This window comes from Coregonus clupeaformis, unplaced genomic scaffold (genome assembly GCF_020615455.1).
Source record: "Coregonus clupeaformis isolate EN_2021a unplaced genomic scaffold, ASM2061545v1 scaf0300, whole genome shotgun sequence".
Classification (NCBI taxonomy): domain Eukaryota; kingdom Metazoa; phylum Chordata; class Actinopteri; order Salmoniformes; family Salmonidae; genus Coregonus; species Coregonus clupeaformis.
In genome coordinates, this window is record NW_025533755.1 from 325,652 (window position 1) to 353,183 (window position 27,532).

At 43.1% G+C, this 27,532-nt stretch overlaps 1 protein-coding gene across 3 annotated transcripts in view; it reads right to left on the reverse strand.

Moving 5' to 3' along the window:
- LOC121568054 (anoctamin-3-like) overlaps positions 1-27,532 on the reverse strand; it is a 99,768-nt gene that overhangs the window by 52,881 nt on the left and 19,355 nt on the right. For 2 of the 3 annotated variants that reach the window (XM_041878620.2, XM_041878619.2), the window contains exons 1-2: positions 20,519-20,749; positions 2,794-2,954 (exon numbers count right to left, since the gene is read on the reverse strand). In XM_041878620.2, the coding sequence (XP_041734554.2) occupies positions 2,794-2,954; positions 20,519-20,564 (207 nt within the window). In that variant the 5' untranslated portion in view covers positions 20,565-20,749. Of the gene's footprint in view, positions 1-2,793; positions 2,955-20,518; positions 20,750-27,532 lie in introns of those variants that run through there. The other variant, XM_041878621.2, reaches the window with a different exon arrangement.

Here is a 27,532-nt window from a genome sequence, read left to right on the forward strand (position 1 = left end):
TACCTTGATGACAGCTTTGCACACTCTTAGCATTCTCTCAACCAGCTTCACCTGGAATGCTTTTGAAGGAGTTCCCACATATGCTGAGCACTTGTTGGCTTCTTTTCCTTCACTCTGCGGTCCAACTCATCCCAAACCATCTCAATTGGGTTGAGGAGGCCAGGTCATCTGATGGTCAAATAGCCCTTAGACAGCCTGGAGGTGTGTTGGGTCATTGTCCTGTTGAAAAACAAATGATAGTCCCACTAAGCGCAAACCAGATGGGATGGCGTATCGCTGCAGAATACTGTGGTAGCCATGCTGGTTAAGAGTGTTTTGAATTGTAAATAAATCACAGACAGTGTCACCAGCAAAGCACCCCCACACCATCACACCTCCTCCTCCATGCTTCACGGTGGGAACCACACGAGGAGATCATCCGTTGACCAACTCTGCATCTCACAAAGACACGGTGGTTGGAACCAAAAATCTCAAATTTGGAATCATCAGACCAAAGGACAGTTTCCACCAGTCTAATGTCCATTGCTCGTGTTTCTTGGCCCATTCAAGTCTCTTCCTCTTATTGGTGTCCTTTAGTAGTGTTTTCTTTGCAGCAATTTGACCATGATTCACACAGTCTCCTCTGAACAGTTGAGATGCGTCTGTTAATATGTGAAGCATTTATTTGAGATGCAATTTCTGAGGCTGGTAACTCTAATTAACTTATCCTCTGCAGCAGATGTAACTCTGGGTCTTCCTTTCCTGTGGCAGTACTCATGAGAGCCAGTTTCATCATAGGGCTTGATGGTTTTTGAGAATGCACTTGAAAAAAACGTTCAAAGTTATTGGAATTTTCCGGATTGACTGACCTTCATGTCTTAAAGTAATGGACTGTCGTTTCTCTTTGCTTATTTGAGCTGTTCTTGACATAATATGGACTTGGTTTTTTACTAAAGACGCTATCTTCTGTATATCACCCCTACCTTGTCACAACACAACTGATTGGCAGAAACACATTAAGAAGGAAAGAAATTCCACAAATTAATAAGGCACACCTGTTAATTGAAATACATTCCAGAAATACATCCTCATGAAGCTGGTTGAGAGAATGCCAAGAGTATGCAAAGCTGTCATCAAGGCAAATATATAAAATATATTTTGATTTTGTTTAACACTTATGGTTACTACATGATTCCATATGTGTTATTTCATAGTTTTGATGTCTTCACTATTATTCTACAATGTAGAAAATAGTAAAAATAAAGAAAAACCCTGGAATTAGTAGATGTGTCCAAATTTTGACTGGTACCGTAAGTATTCAGACCCTTTACTCAGTACTTTGTTGAAGCACCGTTGGCACCGATTACAGCCTTGAGTCTTCTTGGGTATGACGCTACAAGCTTGGCACACCTGTATTTGCGGAGTTACTCCCATTCTTCTCTGCAGATCCTCTCAAGCTCTGTCAGGTTGGATATGGAGTGTCGCTGCAGAGCTATTTTCAGGTCTGGCTGGGCCACTCAAGGACATTCAGAGACTTGTCCCGAAGCCACTCCTGCGTTGTCTTGGCTGTGTGCTTACGGTCGTTGTCCGGTTGGAAGGTGAACCTTCGCCCCAATCTGAGGTCCTAAGCGCTCTGGAGCAGGTTTTCATCAAGGATCTCTCTGTACTTTGTTCCGTTCATCTTTGCCTCAATCCTGACCAGTCTCCCAGTCCCTGCCGCTGAAAAACATTCCCACAGCATGATGGTGCAACCACCATGCTTCACCGTAGGGATGGTGCCAGGTTTCCTCCAGACGTGACGCTTGGCATTCAGGCCAAAGAGTTCAATCTTGGTTTCATCAGACCCGAGAATCTTGCTTCTCATGGTCAGAGTCCTTTAGGTCCCTTTTGGCAAACTCCAAGCAGGCTGTCATGTGCCTTTTACTGAGGAGTGGCTTTCGTCTGGCCACTCTACTATAAAAGGCCTGATTGGTGGAGTGCTGCAGAGATGGTTGTCCTTCTGGAAGGTTCTCCCTTCGCCACAGAGGAACTCTGGAGCTCTGTCAAGTGTGACCATCGGGTTCTTGGTCACCTTCGTGACCAAGGCCCTTCTCCCCTGATTGCTCAGTTTGGCCAGGCGGCCAGCTCTAGTACCCTTCCTCAGATCTGTGCCTCGACACAATCCTGTCTCGGAGCTCTACGGACAATTCCTTCGACCTCATGGCTTGGTTTTTGCTCTGACATGTACTATCAACTGTGGGACCTGATATAGACAGGTGTGTGCCTTTCCAAATCATGTCCAATCAATTGAATTTACCACAGGTGGACTCCAATCAAGTTGTAGAAACATTTAGGATGATCAATGGAAACAGGATGCACCTGAGTTCAATTTCTAGTCTCATAGCAAAGGGTCTGAATACAATTAGCAAAAATGTATAAAACCTGTCTTCGCTTTGTCATTATGGGGTATTGTGTGTAGATTGCATGAATGTATTTCCTCATCAATCAATTTTAGAATAAGGCTGTAACGTAACAAAATGTGGAAAAGGGGAAGGGGTCTGAATACTTTCCGAATGCACTGTACATAGAATCACAATATGTATTGAATCATTGGTTCTCAAACCCCTCCTCGGGGACCCCCCAGACGTAAAATGTTGTTCTCTATTCCAGACCTGATTCAACTTGTCAACTAATCAAGGCCTTGATTAGATTAATCCGGTGAGCTAGTTCAGGGCTACAACATAATTGTGAAACATCTCGGGATCCCCGAGAAGTGGTTTTTAGAACTACTGACTTAAGTATTGTGATAAAATCCCTGCCAACTCCCAGCCCTACCCGTGGGTGTGTCTGGGGCTTGTCGTTGGGGGTGCAGGGCATGGACAGAAAGCGGTTGAGGCTCTGTGGGTGTGTCTGGCTCTGGGCCAGGCAGGGCAGGCTGCGACGGGACGGCTTCAGCGTCTTCCCCTTCAAGATCTCACTGATGCTTGTGTGCATGCCTGGAGGAGGGATGAGGGGGTGGGGAGAGGAGAGGGAGAGGGGGAGGAGAGGAGGAGCGATAGAGGGAGAGGAGGAGGGGAGAGGAGGTGGGGGGGCAGATGGAAAAATAGATTAACTTAATTGTCCAATGTGAATCGTAAATCTGTGTTTTTGCTATTTTATGTTATAACCCTAACCCCACACACACCATTCATAGGTTGGGAGCAGCACAGGGTCATAGCCTGGGAATAACACAGGGGGTTAAGTGCCTTGCTCAAGGGCACAACGGCAGGGGCCTCAACATGTCTATCCCTGATCCCATAAGACTGGAGCTCGCCTCAACATGTCCCCCAGTCAGTAGAAGTAGCAGCTGGTTTAATGGGCCTACGGGGGGCATGGCTTGGTGACTCCCCAATGAGTTTGAAATAGTCCTTTCACTGAATGGAGTTTCTATTGTGTGTATAAATTAGCACCCATGGAAATTCTACATGGGTTTGAAGAGGAAACTGGTGTGTGTTTGTGAAGAAACCAGTCGCCAGGGGAACTGTGGCGGCAAGGGAGGAGGGATATGTGACGTGGGGATGACATGATTGTTTAGGGAGGTTGGACACGTGACCTCACATCACTGCCAGGCTAAAAACATTTTCAAGGCATCAAGGCAAAGGGTGGCTATTTGAAGAATCTCAAATATAAAATATATTTTGATTTGTTTAACACTTTTTTTGGTTACTACATGATTCCATATGTGTTATGTCATAGTTTTGATGACTTCACTATTATTCTACAATGTAGAAAATAGTTTTAAAAAATAAAGAAAAACCCTTGAATGAGTAGGTGTTCTAAAACTTTTGACCGGTAGTGTGTACATGGCTGTCTCGGAAAAATGTTGCGCAAAGAATTTCAAATGTAATGATATTGAACTCAAAAGCACACACCCACGCATGCACACTCTCCCAAAACTGCAGCGCTGCCTACGATTATTGTTCAGAGCCCGGACTGGGGTGATGCCCAGAGCTTCTCCTGAAGAAGCTCTGGGCAGGTTTTCTAAGCAGCAATCAATGCGTTTCTCTCTCTGTTTGGCAACTTATCGAAGAACACAGGCTACGTCCCAAAAGGCACGGTATTCCCTGATTAGTGCACTACCTGGGCTTAGGGTGCCATTTGGAACTCACACACACACAGTCTATTAGGTTCACAGATGGGTGTTCAGGCGTCATTAGTGAGCTAAGCAAAAATGTGTAGCTACTAAAACTAAATCTTAACTTCAGTTGATAATTGCATTTCTTTGAATTAGAGCTTTAACACTCAAAGCCTCGAAGGCCCCCCAGACGTTTTCACAATTTTGTGAAACTTTTAGAATTTTGAACTTTTGAATTTTGAAAGCTCTGAAAGGGAAAAGAATGGTGTTGTCATGATACCAGAATTTTGACTTTGATACCGATACACCAGGTTTAGTATCACGATTCTCGATACTCGATACCAAAACAAGGCAAAAAAAGAAGGCGTATTAGCCAGTCACAGAATTACATTCAATTTGACTTTGTTTTTTACCTAATCTAACTACATAACATCATAATGGTAATCATTTATTTCAATGGTACATTTCTATTGATAAACTGGGTAAATCAACACCCCATAAAAAAATACAACAAATTCCCCATAATGACAAAACAAACAGGTTTAGAGAAACGTTTGCAAATGTATATTTTAAAAAACAAACAGAAATACTGTATTTACATAACCCTTTGCTATGAGACTCGAAATTGAGCTCAGGTGCATCCTGTTTCCATTGATCATCCTTGAGATGTTTCTTCAACTTGATTGGACATGATTTGGACACGCACCCACCTGTCTATATAAGGTCCCACAGTTGACAGTGCATGTCAGAGCAAAAATCAAGCCATGAGGTCGAAGGAATCGTCCGTAGATCTCCGAGACAGGATTGTGTCGAGGCACAGATCTGGGGAAGGGTACCAAAACATTTCTGCAGCATTGAATGTCCCCAACAGAACAGTGGCTTCCATCATTCTTAAATGGAAGAAGTTTGGAACCACCAAGACTCTTCCTAGAGCTGGCCGTCGCCTGGCCAAACTGAGCAATCGAGGGAGAAGGGCTTTGGTCAGGGAGGTGACGAAGAACCCGATGGTCCCTCTGACAGAGCTCCAGAGTTCCTCTGTGGAGATGGGAGAACCTTCCAGAAGGACAACAATCTCTGCAGCACTCCACCAAACAGGCCTTTATGGTGGAGTGGCCAGACAGAAGCCACTCCTCAGTAAAATGCACATGACAGCCAGCTTAGAGTTTGCCAAAAGGGACCTAAAGACTCTCAGACCATGAGAAACAAGATTTTCGGGTCTGATGAAACCAAGATTGAACTCTTTGGACTGAATGCCAAGCGTCACGTCTGGAGGAAACCTGGCACCATCCCTACGGTGAAGCATGGTGGTTGCAGCATCATGCTGTGGGAATGTTTTTCAGCGTCAGGGACTGGGAGACTAGTCAGGATCGAGGCAAAGATGAACGGAACAAAGTACAGAGAGATCCTTGATGAAAACCTGCTCCAGAGCGCTTAGGACCTCAGACTGGGGCGAAGGTTCACCTTCCAACCGGACAACGACCGTAAGCACACAGCCAAGACAACGCAGGAGTGGCTTCGGGACAAGTCTCTGAATGTCCTTGAGTGGCCCATCCAGAGCCTGGACTTGAACCTGATCGAACATCTCTGGAGAGACCTGAAAATAGCTGTGCAGCGACGCTCCCCATCCAACCTGACAGAGCTTGAGAGGATCTGCAGAGAAGAATTGAAGAAACTCCCCAAATACAGGTGTGCCAAGCTTGTAGCGTCATACCCAAGAAGACTCAAGGCTGTAATCGCTGCCAAAGGTGCTTCAACAAAGTACTGAGTAAAGGGTCTGAATACTTATGTTAACGCGATATTTCAGTTGTTTATTTTTTATACATTTGCAAAAATTTCTAAAAACCAGTTTTTGCTTTGTCATTATGGGGTATTGTGTGTAGCTTGATGAGGGGAAAAAAACAATTTAATCCATTTTAGAATAAGGATGTAACGTAACAAAATGTGGAAAAAGTCAAGGTGTCTGAATACTTTCCGAATGCACTCCATCTATACACTGAGTATACCAAGCATAAGGTACACCTTCCTAATATTGAGTTGCACCCCCCCCTTTGCCCTCAGAACAGCCTCAATTCATCAAGGCATGGACTCTACAAGGTGTCGAAAGCATTCCACAGGGATGTTGGCCCATGTTGACTCCAATGTTGACCCACAGTTGTGACAAATTGGCTGGAGGTCCTTTGAGTGATGGACCATTCTTGATACACACGGGAAATTGTTGAGCGTGAAAAACCCAACAGCGTTGCACCTCTTGACACAAACCGGTGCCACAAACCGGTGCGCCTGGCACCTATTTCCATACCCTGTTCAATAGCACCTATATATTTTGTCTTGCCCATTCACCTTCTGAATGGAAGACATTCACAATCCCAAGTCTCAATTGTCTCAAGCTTAAAAATCCTCCTTTAACCTGTCTCCCTTTCATCTACACTGATTGAAGTGGATTTAACAAGTGTCATCAATAAGGGATCTTAGCCTTCACCTGGAGCAGGTGTTCTTAATGTTTTGTCAGTGTAGACAACGTCAACAGTGAAGAGGTGACTCCTTAATATTTTATTTTTATTGTCCAGTCTGAGATATGGCTTTTTCTTTGCAACCCGGCCTAGAAGGTCAGCATCCCGGAGTCGCCTCTTCACTGTTGACATTGAGACTGGTGTTTTGCGGGTACTATTTAATGAAGCTGCCAGTTGAGGACCTGTGAGGAGTCTGTTTCTCAAACTAGACACTAATGTATTTGTCCTCTTGCTCAGTTGTGCACCAGGGCCTCCCACTCCTCTTTCTATTCTGGTTAGAGACAGTTTGCGCTGTTCTGTGAAGGGAGTAGTACACAGCGTTGTACGAGAACTTCAGTTTCTTGCCAATTTCTCGCATGGAATAGCCTTCATTTCTCAGAACAAGAATAGACTGACGAGTTTCAGAAGAAAGTTATTTGTTTCTGGCCATTTTGAGCCTGTAATCGAAACCACAATTGCTGATGCTCCAGATACTCAACTAGTCTCATGAAGGCCAGTTTTATTGCTTCTTTAATCAGCACAACAGTTTTCAGCTGTGCTAACATAACTGCAAAAGGGTTTTCTAATGATCAATTAGCCTTTTAAAATGATAAACTTGGATTAGCAAACACAACGTGCCATTGGAACACAGGACTGATGGTTGCTGATAATGGACCTCTGTACGCCTATGTAGATATTCCATAAAAAAAATATTTTAAAAAAAATCAGCCGTTTCCAACTACAATAGCCATTTACCACATTAACAATGTCTACACTGTATTTCTGATCAATTTTATGTTATTTTAATGGACAAAAAAATTGCGTTTCTTTTGAAAACAAGGACATTTCTAAGTGACCCCAAACTTTTGAACGGTAGTGTATATATACACAAATATATGTGGACATCACTTCAAATTAGTGGATTCTGCCATTTCAGTCACACCCCTTGCTGACAGGTGTATAAAATCGAGCACACAGTCATGCAATCTCCATTGACAAACATTGGAAGTAGAATGACAGTGACTTTCAACGTGGCACCGTCATAGGATGCCACCTTTCCAACAAGTCAGTTCGTCAAATTTCTGCCATGCTAGAGCTGCCCCGGTCAACTGTAAGTGCTGTTATTGTGAAGTGGAAACGTCTAGGAGCAACAACGGCTCAGCCACGAAGTGGTAGGCCACACAAGCTCACAGAAAGGGACCGACGAGTGCTGAAGCGCATTGCGCGTAAAAATCGTCTGTCCTCGGTTGCAACACTCACTACAGAGTTCCAAACTGCCTCTGGAAGCAACGTCAGCACAATAACTGGTCGTCGGGAGCTTCATGAAATGGGTTTCCATGGCCGAGCAGCCGCACACAAGCCTAAGGTCACCATGAGCAATGCCATGTGTCGACTGGAGTGGTGTAAAGCTCACCGCCATTGGACTCTGGAGCAGTGGAAACGCGTTCTCTGGAGTGATGAATCACGCTTCACCATCTGGCAGTCCAACGAATCTGAGTTAGGCGGATGCAAGGAGAACGCTACCTGCCCTAATGCATAACGTTTGGTGGAGGAGGAATAATGGTCTGGGGCAGTTTCTTCATGCACAGAGCCCTGACCTCAACCCCATCGAACATCTTTTGGGATGAATTGGAACGCAGACTGTGAGCCAGGCCTAATCTCCCAACATCAGTGCCCGACCTCACTAATGCTCTTGTGGCTGAATGGAAGCAAGTCCCCACAGCAATGTTCCAACATCTAGTGGAAAGCCTTCCCAGAAGAGTTGAGGCTGTTATCGCAGCAAAGGCGGGACCAACTCCATATTAATGCCCATGATTTTGGAACGAGATGATCGACGAGCACATACTTTTGGCCATGTAGTGTATTTAAAAAATATATATACGATTGATTGGAAATGATGCAGACAATTACATTGATAGAAGCCACAATCTATCTGCAATATTAAGCTGATCTACCTCCTAAGAAAAAACTGGAGTTAATTATCATAATAACACTGAATCATGTAATTACTATGTAAATACCGGGTCAGTAACAGATTGTAAAGCGTAAGCAAAAAGAAAGGCATACTGTGTGCATCTGTTCATAGTAAAACTCCTACCATCTGTTCATAGTAAAACTCCTACCATCTGTTCATAGTAAAACTCCTACCATCTGTTCATAGTAAAACTCCTACCATCTGTTCATAGTAAAACTCCTACCATCTGTTCATAGTAAAACTCCTACCATCTGTTCATAGTAAAACTCCTACCATCTGTTCATAGTAAAACTCCTACCATCTGTTCATAGTACAAGCATACAGACAGCAGACTACACCGAATACTACCATTTGTGTGCATCAGTATTTCTCCACATCTGATGAGTCTCTCTGTCCACTTCTAGTTACATAACAGAACAGGTGGCGGGCTGGGCCGGGCCTGACGGGGGTGTTGTGCAATCAAAGCAGCAGCTCTTCACCACACTCACACAGAGGAACGCACACGCAGGGCATACGCATACACACACACACACACACACACACACACACACACACACACACACACACACACACACACACACACACACACACACAACAAAAACCACTGAAGAAACCGTATCTCTTGATAACATTTTTCTCTACTTTCAATATACTCGTATGTTTTCGCCTTCTGGGTAAATTAGATTTTTCTTTGACGGTCCTTTCTACATTATCTTTACTAAAAGTTTGCGTTTTTGCTTTTCATTGTTTCCAGCTACGTGAGCAGGCTGCATACGGCATATGGGCCTACAGTTGACTCCTGATGCAACGGCTTGGGACTGTGTGTGTGTGTGTGTGTGTGTGTGTGTGTGTGTGTGTGTGTGTGTGTGTGTGTGTGTGGTGTGTGAATGTTGTCAACAGAAATAGTGACTAAAATATTAGTAAAAAACGCCTATTTTTCAGTGGCAATTGACGAGACTATAACTGACTAAAAATATCCAGAAAAACTATAACAAAAAAAAAAAACATTTTTAATTTCAGTTCACTAAAACAAGACAAGACCAAATTATCTCTGTGACTAAAATCTGACGACTAAGCGGACTGGACAAGAGTCTTCGGGGCGATTGAGAGCTTTTCAGTGATAAACACAATTAAATATGAACAGTACAGATGCGCAGTTCTGTTCAGCAGAGGGAAGGACGTGTCCAGAGATGTGCGTCAGCAGACGTGTCCAGCAGAGGGAAGGACGTGTCACACCCGACAAACACAGCCTACAACAGCTGGTGAGCTGCGGGGGGAGCAGGCGATGAGTGTGGGCGGACAGTCTCTGCTCCGGCTCAGATTATACGCGTCTCGCGGGCGACTCTTGCTTCACCTTTAGCTAACTAGTCACCTGGACCAGCCTTCCAGTTAGCTACCCTTTGCCTGGTTAAAAAAAAACACAACCTGCCTTACGAATTTACAAACAATAGCAGCGTTGAGTTTAATAGTAAAACAGTTTAGCTATGTTTTTTTTCTCTCCCTGGAGAGTCTGAGTTTGTAGTCTTGCTCAACCCTCCCACTGCATTTCATATACAGCCTCCCTATTTTCCTCAGAGAAAACAGATTGATTCTAACCCTTAAGCTACCGTTCAAAAGATATGACCTATAATACCGGCGCTATGTTATTTTCTTTCCATCGTTCATTGGCGGGTCCCATTTTACATTCATAAACCATATCGCGGGCCGTTCTAAAACTAGGCTACTTGCAGACCGGACCGTTAACCATTTGTTAAGGCTACACCTTGTTCAGTCATGTTACCTCATTAGGTAGCTATAGCTAACAACCTGGATGCTACGTAGAACAAACATGCCTCTCTGACATGTTGAATAAGGAATGACGTCGGCTCTATTCATGGAATTTCTATCTGCAACGTTCGAGAACATTTTTCAACTGAACGTGGTCCTGGTAACATTACGAGTAGCCTGCTGAACATAGCCATGGTAACATTACCAGTAGCCTGCTGAACGTAGCCATGGTAACATTACCAGTAGCCTACTGAATGTAGCCATGGTAACATTACCAGTAGCCTACTAAACGTAGCCATGGTAACATTACCAGTAGCCTGCTAAATGTAGCCATGGTAACATTACCAGTAGCCTGCTAAACGTAGCCATGGTAACATTACCAGTAGCCTGCTAAACGTAGCCATGGTAACATTACCAGTAGCCTGCTAAACGTAGCCATGGTAACATTACCAATAGCCTGCTAAACGTAGCCATGGTAACATTACCTCATAAACGACATCTCAGTCATATCCGAGTTTCAATATTCTGTCCTCATTCCCTACTAAGCACAGGGCTATACTACATCCTCTCTGATGAGAGATCATCAGTCGGATAGATGGAACACTATCCTCCTCATCAGACAAAACCTGTGAGCCAGACCAATAGATCAATAGAGCGAGACTTCTAAACCAATAGATCAATAGAGCGATGACTTTTTTTAGTCATTTTAGCAGACGCTCTTATCCAGAGCGACTTTTTTTATTTTTATTTTATTTCATTTATTTCACCTTTATTTAACCAGGTAAGCCAGTTGAGAACAAGTTCTCATTTACAACTGCGACCTGGCCAAGATAAAGCAAAGCAGTGCGATATAAACAACAACACAGAGTTACATATGGGGTAAAAAAACATAAAGTCAAAAAATACAACAGAAAATATATATACAGTGTGTGCAAATGTAGCAAGTTATGGAGGTAAGGCAATAAATAGGCTATAGTGCAAAATAATTACAATTAGTATTAACACTGGAATGCTAGATGTGCAAGAGATTATGTGCAAATAGAGATACTGGGGTGCAAAATAGCAAAATAAATAACAATATAGGGATGAGGTAGTTGGGTGGGCTAATTTCAGATGGGCTGTGTACAGGTGCAGTGATCGGTAAGGTGCTCTGACAACTGATGCTTAAAGTTAGTGAGGGCACGTTTAGCAGCATGAGTGAAGGAGGCTTTGTTGCGAAATAGGAAGCTGATTCTAGATTTAACTTTGGATTGGAGATTCTTAATGTGAGTCTGGAAGGAGGGTTTACAGTCTAACCAGACACCTAGGTATTTGTAGTTGTCCACATACTCTAGGTCAGACCCGTCGAGAGTAGTGATTCTAGTCGGGTGGGCGGGTGCCAGCAGCGTTCGATTGAAGAGCATGCATTTAGTTTTACTAGTGTTTAAGAGCAGTTGGAGGCTACTGAAGGAGTGTTGTATGGTATTGAAGCTCATTTGGAGGTTTGTTAACACAGTGTCCAATGAAGGGCCAGATGTATACAAAATGGTGTCGTCTGCGTAGAGGTGGATCTGAGAGTCACCAGCAGCAAGAGCGACATCATTGATATACACAGAGAAAAGAGTCGGCCCAAGAATTGAACCCTGTGGCACCCCCATAGAGACTACCATAGGTCCAGACAACAGGCCCTCCGATTTGACACATTGAACTCTATCTGAGAAGTAGTTGGTGAACCAGGCGAGGCAGTCATTTGAGAAACCAAGGCTATTTAGTCTGCCAATAAGAATGCGGTGGTTGACAGAGTCAAAAGCCTTGGCCAGGTCGATGAAGACGGCTGCACAGTACTGTCTATTATCGATCGCGGTTATAATATCGTTTAGGACCTTGAGCGTGGCTGAAGTGCACCCATGACCAGCTCGGAAACCGGATTGCATAGCGGAGAAGGTACGGTGGGATTCGAAATGGTCGGTGATCTGTTTGTTCACTTGGCTTTCAAATACTTTCAAAAGGCAGGGCAGGATGGATATAGGTCTGTAACAGTTTGGATCTAGAGTGTCACCCCCTTTGAAGAGGGGGATGACCGCGGCAGCTTTCCAATCTCTGGGGATCTCAGACATTACGAAAGAGAGGTTGAACAGGCTAGTAATAGGGGTTGCGACAATTTTGGCGGTTAGTTTTAGAAAGAAAGGGTCCAGATTGTCTAGCCCAGCTGATTTGTAGGGGTCCAGATTTTGCAGCTCTTTCAGAACATCAGCTGTCTGAATTTGTGTGAAGGAGAAGCGGGGGGGGCATGGGCAAGTTGCAGCGGAGGGTGCAGAGTTGGTGGCCGGGGTAGTGGTAGCCAGGTGGAAAGCATGGCCAGCCGTAGCAAAATGCTTGTTGAAATTCTCGATTATTGTAGATTTATCGGTGGTGACAGTGTTTCCTAGCCTCAGTGCAGTGGGCAGCTGGGAGGAGGTGCTCTTATTCTCCATGGACTTTACAGTGTCCCAAAACTTTTTGGAGTTAGTGTTACAGGATGCAAATTTTTGTTAGAAAAAGTTAGCCTTTGCTTTCCTGACTGCTTGTGTATATTGGTTCCTAACTTCCCTGAAAAGTTGCATATCGCGGGGGCTATTTGATGCTAATGCAGTACGCAACAGGATGTTTTTGTGCTGGTCAAGGGCAGTCAAGTCTGAGGAGAACCAGGGGCTATATCTGTTCTTAGTTCTGTATTTTTTGAATGGGGCATACTTATTTAAGATTGAGAGGAAATTACTTTTAAAGAACAACCAGGCATCCTCTACTGACGGAATGAGATCTATATCCATCCAGGATACCTGGGCCAGGTCAATTAGGAAGGCCTGCTCGCTAAAGTGTTTTAGGGAGCGTTTGACAGTGATGAGGGGTGGTCGTTTGACCGCGGACCCGTTACGGACGCAGGTAATAAGGCAGTGATCGCTGAGATCCTGGTTGAAGACAGCGGAGGTGTATTTAGAGGGTAAGTTAGTCAGGATGATATCTATGAGGGTGACCATGTTAACGGATTTAGGGTTGTACCTGGTAGGTTCCTTGATAATTTGTGTGAGATTGAGGGCATCTAGTTTAGATTGTAGGATGGCCGGGGTATTAAGCATATCCCAATTTAGGTCACCAAGCAGTACAAACTCTGTGGATAAATGGGGGGCAATCAATTCACATATGGTGTCCAGGGCACAACTGGGGGCTGAGGGGGGTCTGTAGCAAGCGGCAACAGTGAGAGACTTATTTCTGGAAAGGTGGATTTTTAGAAGTAGAAGCTCAAACTGTTTGGGCACAGACCTGGATAGTATGATAGAGCTCTGCAGGCTATCTCTACAGTAAATTGCAACTCCACCCCCTTTGGCAGTTCTATCTAGACGGAAAATGTTATAGTTGGGGATGGACATTTCAGAGTTTTTGGTGGCCTTCCTAAGCCAGGATTCAGACACTGCTAGAACATTACACTGCTAGACTTTCAGGAGCAATTAGGGTTAAGTGCCTTGCTCAAGGGCAAATCGACAGATTTTTCACCTAGTCGGCTCGGGGATTAGAACCAGCGACCTTTCGGTTACTGGCACAACGCTCTTAACTAAGCTACCTGCCGCCCTCAATAGAGCGAGACTTATAAACCAATAGATCAATTGTCACGAACGTTGAGTGAAGGATCGGACCAAGGTGCAGCATGGTATGCGTACATATTAATTGATTAAAGAAACACAGACAACAGAACGTGAAGTTCTACAGGCTACACAGCAACAAGCCAAACCAGAAACAAGATCCCACAAACAAAGGTAGGAACATGGCTGCCTAAGTATGATCCCCAATCAGAGACAACGATCGACAGCTGCCTCTGATTGGGAACCACACCCGGCCAACATAGAAATAGACAACCTAGACAGTATACCCCAAATCACACCCTGACCTAACCAACTAGAGAATAAAACGGATCTCCACGGTCAGGGCGTGACATCAATAGAGCAAGACTTATAAACCAATAAACCAACAGACCAAGACTTATAAACCAATAGATCAACAGAGAAAGACTTATAAACCAACAGATCAAGGGAGATTTACAAACCAACAGATCAATACAGTGAGACTTATAAACCAATAGATCAATAGAGAAACTTATAAACCAATAGAGTGAGACTTATGAACCAACAGATCAATAGAGCGAGACTTATAAACCAATAAACCAACAGATCAATAGAGCGAGACTTAAAAACCAATAGATCAATAGAGCGAGACTTATAAACCAACAAATCAAGGGAGATTTACAAACCAATAGATCAACAGAGAGAGACTTATAAACCAATAGATCAACAGAGCGAGACTTATAAACCAACAGATCAATAGAGCGAGACTTATAAACCAATAGATCAATAGAGCGAGACTTATAAACCAATAGATCAATAGAGCGAGACTTATAAACCAATAGATCAATAGAGCGAGACTTATAAACCAATAGATCAATAGAGCGAGACTTATAAACCAACAGATCAAGACACTTACAAACCAATAGATCATAAACCAATAAACCAACAGATCAATAGAGAGACTTATAAACCAACAGATCAATTGAGCAAGACTTATAAACCAATCGATCAATAGAGAGAGACTTATAACCAACAAACCAACAGATCAATAGAGAGACTTATAAACCAACAGATCAATAGAGAGACTTATAAACCAACAGATCAATAGAGAGACTTATAAACAAACAGATCAATAGAGAGACTTATAAACCAACAGATCAATAGAGAGACTTATAAACCAACAGATCAATAGAGAGACTTATAAACCAATAGATCTATAGTGAGACTTATAAACCAACAGATCAAGACACTTACAAACCAATAGATCATAAACCAATAAACCAACAGATCAATAGAGAGACTTATAAACCAACAAATCAATAAAAAGAGACTTATAAACCAACAGATCAATAATAGACTGATTTACAATATTGTAGGAGCCATTCATTCTGATTCTTAGAGTTTATATATGGGATACAGAAGAGACATGAATAATAATTGTTCACCTGTGAGCAATAGAGACAATAGAGACAATAGACCAATAGAGACAATAGACCAATAGAGACAATAGAGACAATAGACAATAGAGACAAGAGGCCAATAGAGACAATAGAGACAAGAGACCAATAGAGACAGAGACAATAGAGACAATAGACCAATAGAGACAATAGAGACAATAGAGACAAGAGACAATAGACCAATAGAGACAATAGAGACAAGAGACAATAGACCAATAGAGACAGAGACAATAGGCCAATAGAGACAATAGAGACAAGAGACCAATAGAGACAATAGAGACAAGAGACCAATAGAGACAATAGAGACAATATACCAATAGAGACAAGAGACAAGAGACAATAGACCAATAGAGACAATAGAGACAAGAGACCAATAGAGACAATAGAGACGAGACAATAGACCAATAGAGACAATAGAGACAATAGAGACAAGAGACAATAGGCCAATAGACCAATAGAGACAATAGAGACAAGAGACCAATATAGACAATAGCGACAATAGAGACAAGAGACCAATAGAGACAATAGAGACAAGAGACCAATAGAGACAGAGACAAGAGACCAATAGAGACAATAGAGACAAGAGACCAATAGAGACAATAGACAAGAGACAAGAGACCAATAGAGACAATAGAGACAAGAGACAATAGACCAATAGAGACAATAGGCCAATAGAGACAATAGAGACAAGAGACCAATAGAGACAAGAGACAATAGACCAATAGACCAATAGAGACAATAGACCAATAGAGACAATAGGCCAAGAGACAATAGAGACAATAGAGACAATAGACAAGAGACAAGATACAATAGACCAATAGAGACAATAGAGACAATAGGCCAATAGAGACAATATAGTTCTACTAGTGACATATCATCATTACAAAGAGACCACGGTGCAATTCTCATTCTGTGTCTCTTTCTGTCTCTCCCTCTGTCTGTCTGTCTGTCTGTCTCTTTCTGTCTCTCCCTCTGTCTGTCTGTCTGTCTGTCTCTTTCTGTCTCTCCCTCTGTCTGTCTGTCTGTCTCTTTCTGTCTCTCTCCCTGTCTGTCTGTCTCTTTGTCTCTCCAGCCCTCTCTTTCTCCATCTCTCCTTCTCTCGCTCTCTTTATCTATCCCTCTTTCTCTCCATCACCCCTGTCTCCATTCATTATACAATCCTCCGTTCATCGTTTAGATATGGACAACAGAAAATACATTATGAATAATTAAATTATAGTCGCGCTAATGTTCTTTAAAAGAGCCGGGCGTACATACATTCCACAATCAATATGGGCCATAAACTCTGTCTGTGTTCCGAATGGCACCCTATTCCCTATATAGTACACTACTTTAGACCAGGGCTCTAGTCAAAGGTAGTGCACTACGTAGGGAATAGGGTGCCTTTGGGACTTAAACCAGTCAGGAGAGGGGAAGAGGTAGATGAATGAGTCGATCAATATTCCTAGCTATGTGGATGTGCATTAACCACCGCTCACTGAAAGGGCCAAATGTGCCATAAATTGCCCATATTTCACTATGCAACGAGGCGATCCGGCATGAAGTGCAAGATCAGCTAGTCAGACAGTGTGATGAATCTAACTTCGGTTTGACAGAAGACCGGATGTGTGAACATTGCAAAAGAGGGGTAGCACAAGACTGGAAACGAAACACATTACGTGGGCTCTGAAGGGCCCATCATCTGTCTCTTCATGTTTACCTGTGGGTCAAAACTGGTCATGATAACGTCATGACTTCAAATCAACCCTTTACTGGTTGTAATGATGCCAGTTCAACCAGATTTGCCCACTGGGTTTCTTGTACTGTGTCTTTGTGGTACAAGCTCTATGAAGAAAGACATCTACCACAGTTCCCACTCCAAGGCCCTGCAATAGACTAGTGTCTTGTCCAGTGGGTGTACTTGTACATCAAACTACCTCACGCTACGGAAACAGGACATAGGCTTCTACCCTACGGACCATTCTGGCTCGGACAAGGCCTACTTCCTCCTAAACTAGCCCGGAATCCAAACTGATGTGCTCTGTTTCACCATTGTTTGACAATGTGTAAATGAACCATATACCTTTGGAACCCAGGCTAATTCCAAAACATGGTCAAATGTTGAAACTCATACTATTATGTTCTGTACCAGTCTCCCAGTAATCTGTGTCATGTTTTATATATATGTTTTATAGCACAAGCTTTATCAAGACTATTTTTTGGCAGTCTCCACTCTTAAACATGGTCAAATGATTTTTTTTTGGTCATTTAGCAGACGCTCTTATCCAGAGCAATTAGGGTTAAGTGCCTTGCTCAAGGGCACCGACAGATTTTTCACCTAGGTCGGCTCGGGGATTAGAACCAGCGACCTTTCGGGTTACTGGCACAACGCTCTTAACCACTAAGCTACCTGCCGATAGGACACTGACAGTCATGAAAAGGAGGGTTGCTGGAGGCTAACACTGCCTCTCATATTACATTATATTTAGAGGAGGACAGAGATTCCCTCAGCGACGTCCTATTCCCTATATAGTACACTACATTTGACCAGAGCCTTATGGGTGAACAGGGTGCCAATTGATGCCTGTGGATGATAAAATGCTGTGTGTGGAATTAGCAGGAGCACCACTCGAGGTATTGTCTCTGAATTATCACAGAGAGTGTAGAGCGGGAAATCTCCGGCATGCGTCTCAAATTCCCCCATAAGGCTCTACATTTGAGTCATTTAGCAGATGCTCTTATCCAGAGCGATTTACAGGAACAATTAGGGTTAAGTGCCTTGCGCAAGGGCACGTCAACAGATTTTTCACCAACAGTGAGGGAAAAAAGTATTTGATCCCCTGCTGATTTTGTACGTTTGCCCACTGACAAAGACATGATCAGTCTATAATTTTAATGGTAGGTTTATTTGAACAGTGAGAGACAGAATAACAACAAAATCCAGAAAAACGCATGTCAAAAATGTTATAAATTGATTTGTATTTTAATGAGGGAAATAAGTATTTGACCCCTCTGCAAAACATGACTTAGTACTTGGTGGCAAAACTCTTGTTGGCAATCACAGAGGTCAGACGTTTCTTGTAGTTGGCCACCAGGTTTGCACACATCTCCAGAGGAATTTTGTTCCAGTCCTCTTTGCAGATCTTCTCCAAGTCAGTAAGGTTTCGAGGCTGACGTTTGGCAACTCGAACCTTCAGCTCCCGCCACAGATTTTCTATGGGATTAAGGTCTGGAGCCTGGCTAGGCCACTCCAGGACCTTAATGTGCTTCTTCTTGAGCCACTCCTTTGTTGCCTTGTCCATGTGTTTTGGGTCATTGTCATGCTGGAATACCCATCCACGACCCATTTTCAATGCCCTGGCTGAGGGAAGGAGGTTCTCACCCAAGATTTGACTGTACATGGCCCCGTCCATCGTCCCTTTGATGCGGTGAAGTTGTCCTGTCCCCTTAGCAGAAAAACACCCCCAAAGCATAATGTTTCCACCTCCATGTTTGACGGTGGGGATGGCGTTCTTGGGGTCATAGGCAGCATTCCTCCTCCTCCAAACACGGCGAGTTGAGTTGATACTAAAGAGCTCGATTTTGGTCTCATCTGACCACAACACTTTCACCCAGTTCTCCTCTGAATCATTCAGATGTTCATTGGCAAACTTCAGAAGGCCCTGTATATGTGCTTTCTTGAGCAGGGGGACCTTGCGGGTGCTGCAGGATTTCAGTCCTTCACGGTGTAGTGTGTTACCAATTGTTTTCTTGGTGTCTATGGTCCCAACTGCCTTGAGATCATTGACAAGATCCTCCCGTGTAGTTCTGGGCTGATTCCTCACCGTTCTCATGATCATTGCAACTCCACAAGGTGAGATCTTGCATGGAGCCCCAGGCCGAGGGAGATTGACAGTTATTTTGTGTTTCTTCCATTTGCGAATAATCGTACCAACTGTTGTCACCTTCTCACCAAGCTGCTTGGCGATGGTCTTGTAGCCCATTCCAGCCTTGTATAGGTCTACAATCTTGTCCCTGACATCCTTGGATAGCTCTTTGGTCTTGGCCATGGTGGAGAGTTTGGAATCTGATTGATTGATTGCTTCTGTGGACAGGTGTCTTTTATACAGGTAACAAGCTGAGATTAGGAGCACTCCCTTTAAGAGTGTGCTCCTAATCTCAGCTCGTTCCCTGTATAAAAGACACCTGGGAGCCAGAAATCTTTCTGATTGAGAGGGGGTCAAATACTTATTTCCCTCATTAAAATGCAAATCAATTTATAACATTTTTGACATGCATTTTTCTGGATTTTTTTGTTGTTATTCTGTCTCTCACTGTTCAAATAAACCTACCGTTAAAATTATAGACTGATCATTTCTTTGTCAGTGGGCAAACGTACAAAATCAGCAGGGGATCAAATACTTTTTTCCCCTCACTGTAGTTGGCTCGGGGACTCGAACCAGTGCCCTTTCGGTTATTGGCTCAACACCAATAACCACTACGCTACCTGCCTAGACCCAGGTAGTGCACTATATAAGGAAGAGAGTGCCATTTGGCATGCGCACTTTACCTTGATGGGAAATAGCCTGCCCATGTTTTTTTGGTGATGCAAGATATTTATGTGCCAATTTTAAAACTGCAATTCAGCACTTCTTGAAATGAATCCCATTTTCCTGGGAAATGTTTATATTAACAGCCTAACACAAATAAGTTTGTTTGAACAGGGTTTGGCCTTACTTTCTCCACTGACAAATCCCTTAAATAAGGCTGGTCAAATGTTAAGTGTTTGCATACAACCAAAGTCGGATCAATGAAAAGTGTTAAACTACCGATCAATGCATCTGATTTATGGGCGCAGAATAAAAAAAAAAAGGCTAATATTTGGCCTTATTTAGCCTGCCTCATCAATACCATGTTGCATAGATAGAAATGTGATTGTTCATCAAAAGTCAATTCATTTCACTTCAATGGTAAATGACAACGAATTGAAAAATACCCGTACGTAATTTCAGACTACAGAAAGGCCAGGACCACGCGTTCCAGGGCGACCCTGTTATCGTCGCACGTGGGCAATGAAGCAGAGGCGCAAGCTCGTGACGGCTCGTCAATTCCCCAAAAAACAGAATTCCCAAAACGAGGTATTAAAAAGTCCACTTCAACCATCACATTAAAAAGTAACACGACTAATCAAAGCGGAAAACTAACTCATACTCATAACTACTAACCGTTTTGCTGCTTGAAGGACTGTATGGATCCCGAGTGATGCACCATAGTGCCGTTTTGGTTGTTGGTAATTATTTCCACCGTAAATCATACACCGTATTTTGAAAAGCAAGGTTACTGAATACATGGGAAACTATGGTGAGATTTGCGTAGGTGTTCTGGCAGCTGCCATCCATGCCCAGCACACTACAGTCATCACAGCAAGGATGTCTAGAGCGATGCGCAAACCCCATCAACACCTGTACTGATCTCCTCTCCTCCCTCCGCATGCTGCTCCCCATCCCATGGCTGTTGTCATGGTAACAGACCGGAGGGGAGGACCAGTGATGGCCATGGTCCCTCCTCTCCACCCCCCTTTCCACACACAGCGGACCTGGTTCTGAATTCAGGCCACTGTTTCTTCTCTGTAAACATCCAGTCTTTTGAAAATTAAAAATAAAACAATCATGTTCATTCTCCTTGTAAAATATGACATAATCCTTAGGTCTACCACCCTCACCACACCATCAGTGACTTATTGTCTGTCCTGACTGGCAGCGTTACCGTTGGGTTACTGCTCATGGGACTAGTGAGAGAGAGAGGATGACCTGGTCAGACAGGTTAAACCAGGTTAGATACTGTCTGGGCTGGACTAAGGCTACAGGTCAGGTTAAACCAGGTTAGATACTGTCTGGGCTGGACTAAGGCTACAGGTCAGGTTAAACCAGGTTAGATACTGTCTGGGCTGGACTAAGGCTACAGGTCAGGTTAAACCAGGTTAGATACTGTCTGGGCTGGACTAAGGCTACAGGTCAGGTTAAACCAGGTTAGATACTGTCTGGGCTGGACTAAGGCTACAGGTCAGGTTAAACCAGGTTAGATACTGTCTGGGCTGGACTAAGGCTACAGGTCAGGTTAAACCAGGTTAGATACTGTCTGGGCTGGACTAAGGCTACAGGTCAGGTTAAACCAGGTTAGATACTGTCTGGGCTGGACTAAGGCTACAGGTCAGGTTAAACCAGGTTAGATACTGTCTGGGCTGGACTAAGGCTACAGGTCAGGTTAAACCAGGTTAGATACTGTCTGGGCTGGACTAAGGCTACAGGTCAGGTTAAACCAGGTTAGATACTGTCTGGGCTGGACTAAGGTTACAGGTCAGGTTAAACCAGGTTAGATACTGTCTGGGCTGGACTAAGGCTAAAGGTCAGGTTAAACCAGGTTAGATACTGTCTGGGCTGGACTAAGGTTACAGGTCAGGTTAAACCAGGTTAGATACTGTCTGGGCTGGACTAAGGCTACAGGTCAGGTTAAACCAGGTTAGATACTGTCTGGGCTGGACTAAGGTTACAGGTCAGGTTAAACCAGGTTAGATACTGTCTGGGCTGGACTAAGGTTACAGGTCAGGTTAAACCAGGTTAGATACTGTCTGGGCTGGACTAAGGTTACAGGTCAGGTTAAACCAGGTTAGATACTGTCTGGGCTGGACTAAGGTTACAGGTCAGGTTAAACCAGGTTAGATACTGTCTGGGCTGGACTAAGGCTAAAGGTCAGGTTAAACCAGGTTAGATACTGTCTGGGCTGGACTAAGGTTACAGGTCAGGTTAAACCAGGTTAGATACTGTCTGGGCTGGACTAAGGCTACAGGTCAGGTTAAACCAGGTTAGATACTGTCTGGGCTGGACTAAGGTTACAGGTCAGGTTAAACCAGGTTAGATACTGTCTGGGCTGGACTAAGGCTACAGGTCAGGTTAAACCAGGTTAGATACTGTCTGGGCTGGACTAAGGCTACAGGTCAGGTTAAACCAGGTTAGATACTGTCTGGGCTGGACTAAGGTTACAGGTCAGGTTAAACCAGGTTAGATACTGTCTGGGCTGGACTAAGGTTACAGGTCAGGTTAAACCAGGTTAGATACTGTCTGGGCTGGACTAAAGTTACAGGTCAGGTTAAACCAGGTTAGATTCTGTCTGGGCTGGACTAAGGTTACAGGTCAGGTTAAACCAGGTTAGATACTGTCTGGGCTGGACTAAGGTTACAGGTCAGGTTAAACCAGGTTAGATACTGTCTGGGCTGGACTAAGGCTACAGGTCAGGTTAAACCAGGTTAGATACTGTCTGGGCTGGACTAAGGCTACAGGTCAGGTTAAACCAGGTTAGATACTGTCTGGGCTGGACTAAGGTTACAGGTCAGGTTAAACCAAGTTAGATACTGTCTGGGCTGGACTAAGGTTACCTACTCCTGGTGGTGCTGTTGTGGGCATCCTTGTGGGAGGAGAGAAAACATAGGAATATCATCTATTCTCATGGATTAGATTCTATTATTCTATTCATTCTCATGGATTAGATTCTATTATTCTATTCATTCTCATGGATTAGATTATATTATTATATTCATTCTCATGGATTAGATTCTATTATTCTATTCATTCTCATGGATTAGATTCTATTATTCTATTCATTTTCATGGATTAGATTCTATTATTCTATTCATTCTCATGGATTAGATTCTATTATTCTATTAATTCTCATGGATTAGATTCTATTATTATATTCATTCTCATGGACTAGATTCTATGATTCTATTCAATCTCATGGATTAGATTATTCTATTCATTCTCATGGACTAGATTATATGATTCTATTAATTATCCTGGATTATATAATATTTTTCTATTCATTCTCATGGGCTAGATTCTATTAATCTAGATGATGTTGTTTATTCTATGGTCTACAGGAGAGACTCGTGGTTCGTCTAAAAATAAACAGCCGGATAGAGGAAGAGCATTGGCATCACGTTGTGCACAATTGGCCCAGCGTCGTCCAGGGTAGGGGAGGGAATGGCCGGCAGGGATGTAGCTCAGTTGATAGAGCATGGCGTTTGCAACGCCAGGGTTGTGGGTTCGATTCCCACGGGGGGCCAGTAGCGTCTGCTAAATGACTAAAATGTAATGTAAATGTTGTGATATCTTATAAAATCATGGAGTTCACGTCCTGAGTAAGGTAAAACAAAATAACAGCTGCTCTAACATTTTAAACTAGTGTTTCATGAATAAGGGATGGATCAAAATGGACAGAATGGATACCTGGAGGAAAATGGGGGAGGGTCATGCTTTTTCAATTTCAGTCAAGAGTGAGGTTTAGTACAGGGGTGTCAAACTCATTTTAGCTCAGGGGCCACATGGAGGAAAATCTATTCCCAAGTGGGCCGGACCCGAAAAATCATGGTATATATATAACTTAAAAACAACAACTTCAGATTGTTTTCTTTGTTTTAATACGATCAACATACAACATAAAGCTGGAGCCTGAGGACAGTGTGTCCAAAATAGTACAAGCACAACATCACTATTAATCATAAAACACGGCAAGTTTATTTGAAAATTCTAAAGAAATTCTAAAGAAAATCACAGAACTATATCAGGGTGTCATTTCTCAGGCAGAAATGTAGATAAAAATAATGAAATCCTGTTCCCCAAACAAGTGCAAGAACCACAGAGTCAAGAATAGGTTAAATATACAAATAAAATAAAATCAATTAAAAACAATAGCACATCAACATAAAAACATATACACATAAAGCTGGAGCCTGAGGACAGTGTCCAAAAGCACAACATCACTATTAATCATAAAACACCTCAAGTTATTTGAAAGTTCTGAGGACAAAGAACACACAAACACACAATGCCTCAGTGATTCACATAAGTATATCACAGATCACAGAACTATATCAGGGTGTCATTTCTCAGGCAGAAATGTAGATAAAAATTATGAAATCCTGTTCCCCAAACAAGTGCAAGAACCACAGAGTCAAGAATAGGTTAAATATACAAATAAAATAAAATCAATTAAAAACAATAGCACATCAACATAAAAACATATAAACATAAATCTGAAAGCGTTGCTCAAACTCCCGTAACAGTCCCGTTATTTTATCTTTGAACCGCTTCATGTCTGCCACATGTTGGGTCGCGCACACATTTTTCAGACAGGGGAAGTGAGCTGCATCACCACCGGCAAGTTGCGTCTCCCACAATGACAGCTTCAACTTGAAAGAACGTATGCTGTCATAATACTGCGTGACAACTTTGTTGCGCCCTTGCAGCTGTTTGTTCAAGTTATTCAGGTGCTCTGTAACATCCACCATAAATGCAAGGTCCGGCATCCATTCTGCAGAATGAAATTCTAACACTGGTTTGCCCTTTTCTTCCATGAACTGTTCAATTTCTTCTCGTAAATCAAAGAAACGCCTCAGCACAGCACCTCGGCTTAACCATCTTACCTCAGTGTGGTATGGCAGGCCATAGATGTGGTCTTTCTCTCTGAGAAGGCTGTCAAACTGACGGTGATTCAGGCTTCTGGATCGGATGAAATTAACAGTTTGGATGACCACCTTCATGACGTTATCCATCTTTAATGACTTGCAACACAAAGCCTCCTGGTGCAAAATACAGTGAAAAGTCAAAAAGTCACGTCCTCCATTTGCAGATTGCACTTTCTCTCTGAACTTTGTCACAACGCCTGCTTTTTTCCCGATCATTGAGGGCGCACCATCTGTAGCCAGGCTGACAGCGCGGGACCAGTCCACTCCGACCCTGTCCAGCGCGCCGACGAAAGTGCGGTAAAAATATCAGCTGCTGTCGTTGTATCTGTCATCGGCACCAACTCCACGAACTCCTCGGGTGACGGTCAATGTGTCATCAACTCCGCGGATGAAAAAATGGCCAGTTGTGCAACATCTGTAATGTCCGTGCTTTCATCAATTGCAACCGAAAACGCAATAAATGACTTTACTTTTTGCTTCAACTGGCTGTCCAAATCCACTGAAAGATCGGAAATCCTGTCTGCAACTGTGTTTCTTGTCAGGCTGATATTTGCAAAAGCCTGCCGCTTTTCAGGGCACACAATCTCCGCTGCCTTCATCATGCATGTTTTTACAAATTCACCCTCACTAAATGGTTTTGAAGCCACTGCGATTTCATTAGCAATGAGGTAGCTAGCTTTCACTGCAGCGTCACTGATGTCTCGGCTGTGAGTAAACATAGACTGCTGTTTCTTCAGACCCGCCAACAGTTCATTCACCTTCTCTCATCTCCGCTGTCCTTGAAAGTTGTCATATTTGTCGGCATGAAGACTCACATAGTGGCGACGAAGGTTATATTCTTTCAGCACTGCAACATGCTCTGAACACACCAAACATACAGCTTTCCCATTCAATTCCGTGATTAAATAGGATGACCATTTTTCTTGGAACACTCTGCACTCTGCGTCCACTTTTCTCTTTTTTGACAGAGACATATTGGGGCAATGAGGGTGCCAAAGCACATAATGTTAAAAGTAGAAGCCTTAATAAATATCGCGGGCAAAACAAAGTAGCTCATTGGCTGCACGTGCTTGACCTACTTGCTCTGCCCAGATATAAACAGTTTGCTTGCTTAACACAATTGCTATTGCGCCATCCAGTGGACGCAATTGGAACAGCAGTTTATTTTATTGAAAAATTGCAGCGCATTTTTATATTTTACAAAATATATATATATATTTTTTTTAAATCATCTCGCGGGCCGGATTAAACCCGTTTGCGGGCCTGATCCGGCCCGCAGGCCGTACGTTTGACACCCCTGGTTTAGTATATATTTTTAACCTAGTCCAGGGGAGGATCATGTAATTTATAATTTGATGAAATGTGTAATTGACGAAATGTCAATATCTCCCAGTGTTTTATAATTAATGGCTTATTAGGTTATACACTGAGTGTACAAAACATTAGGAACACCTCCCTAATATTGCGTTGCACAACCTTTTGAATTGAATTTATTTTGGGTAACAGACATATACAACAGAATGTACAGTGTGGACCCAGAGGATATCACTTGAAAGTTTTAATTAAAACGCTTGTTTCCTAAGTTTGCATTCAGAACAGCCTCAATTCATTGAGGCATGGACTCTACAAGCTGTTGAAAGCGTTCCACAGGGATGCTGACCCATGTTGACGCCAATGCTTCCCACAGTTGTGTCAAGTTGGCTGGATGTCGTTTGGCTGGTGGACCATTCTTGATACACGGGAAACTGTTGAGCGTGAAAAACCCAGCAGCGTTGCAGTTCTTGACACACTCAAACCGGTGCACCTGGCATCTACTACCATACCCTGTTCAAAAGGCACTTCAATCTTTTGTCTTTCCCATTCACCCTCTGAATGGCACATATTCACAATCCATGTCTCAATTGTCTCAAGGCTTACAAATCCTTCTTTAACCTGTCTCCTCCCCTTCATCTACTCTGATTGAAGTGGACTTAACAGGTGAATAAAGGATTATAGCTTTCACCTGGATTCACTGGTCAGTCCATGTCATGGAAACAATTTATATATTTTGAGATCTGGCCGCGGACCCCCTGCAGTACCCTACTTTGAGAACCCTAAGAGCACTTTGAATACTACTCTATGTCCTCATTAAGGGATGATGGATTCACCTGGTCAGTCCATGTCATGGAAAGAGCAGGTGTTCCTAATGTTTTGTTCCTGATTCTATGCTGGGCACGCAATATCAATTAGCTATTGAGTGTGGTCTCAATTCAAATAATCCCGTGGCTATGAAGTGCATGCTGGGAGAAGCGCAGAACAAACGTACATTTCTAAGATAGCTGTTGGGATGGTGTAAATAAAACTAGTCTACATTACACATTGGATATTCCCACCCTGAGCCCCAGCCTGCACTGCTATTGCTGATTAAAAATTTTTTTTGGTGCTGCCTACTTTGCAGTTCAGGAGGAGAGTCATAGAATTCTTCCGAAAATACATTTTTGATTAGGTCTAGTCCCAAAAAATTCAATATATTGTGTGCGTAGCCTATAGCCTGTTCTGTTCAGTTTGAAAAAGAGAGCGCTGAGATGAGGAGGAGGACTGGAGGTCAACTATATTTGATTTGATAAAAAAAACAAATGTTTCTTTCCCATTATGTCTTTATCAGAGTTCTTGACCTCACAATAAGCCAGATTCGAGTAACTTACTGTACATTGTGGTGCTGAAACTTGAAGCAGCAGTC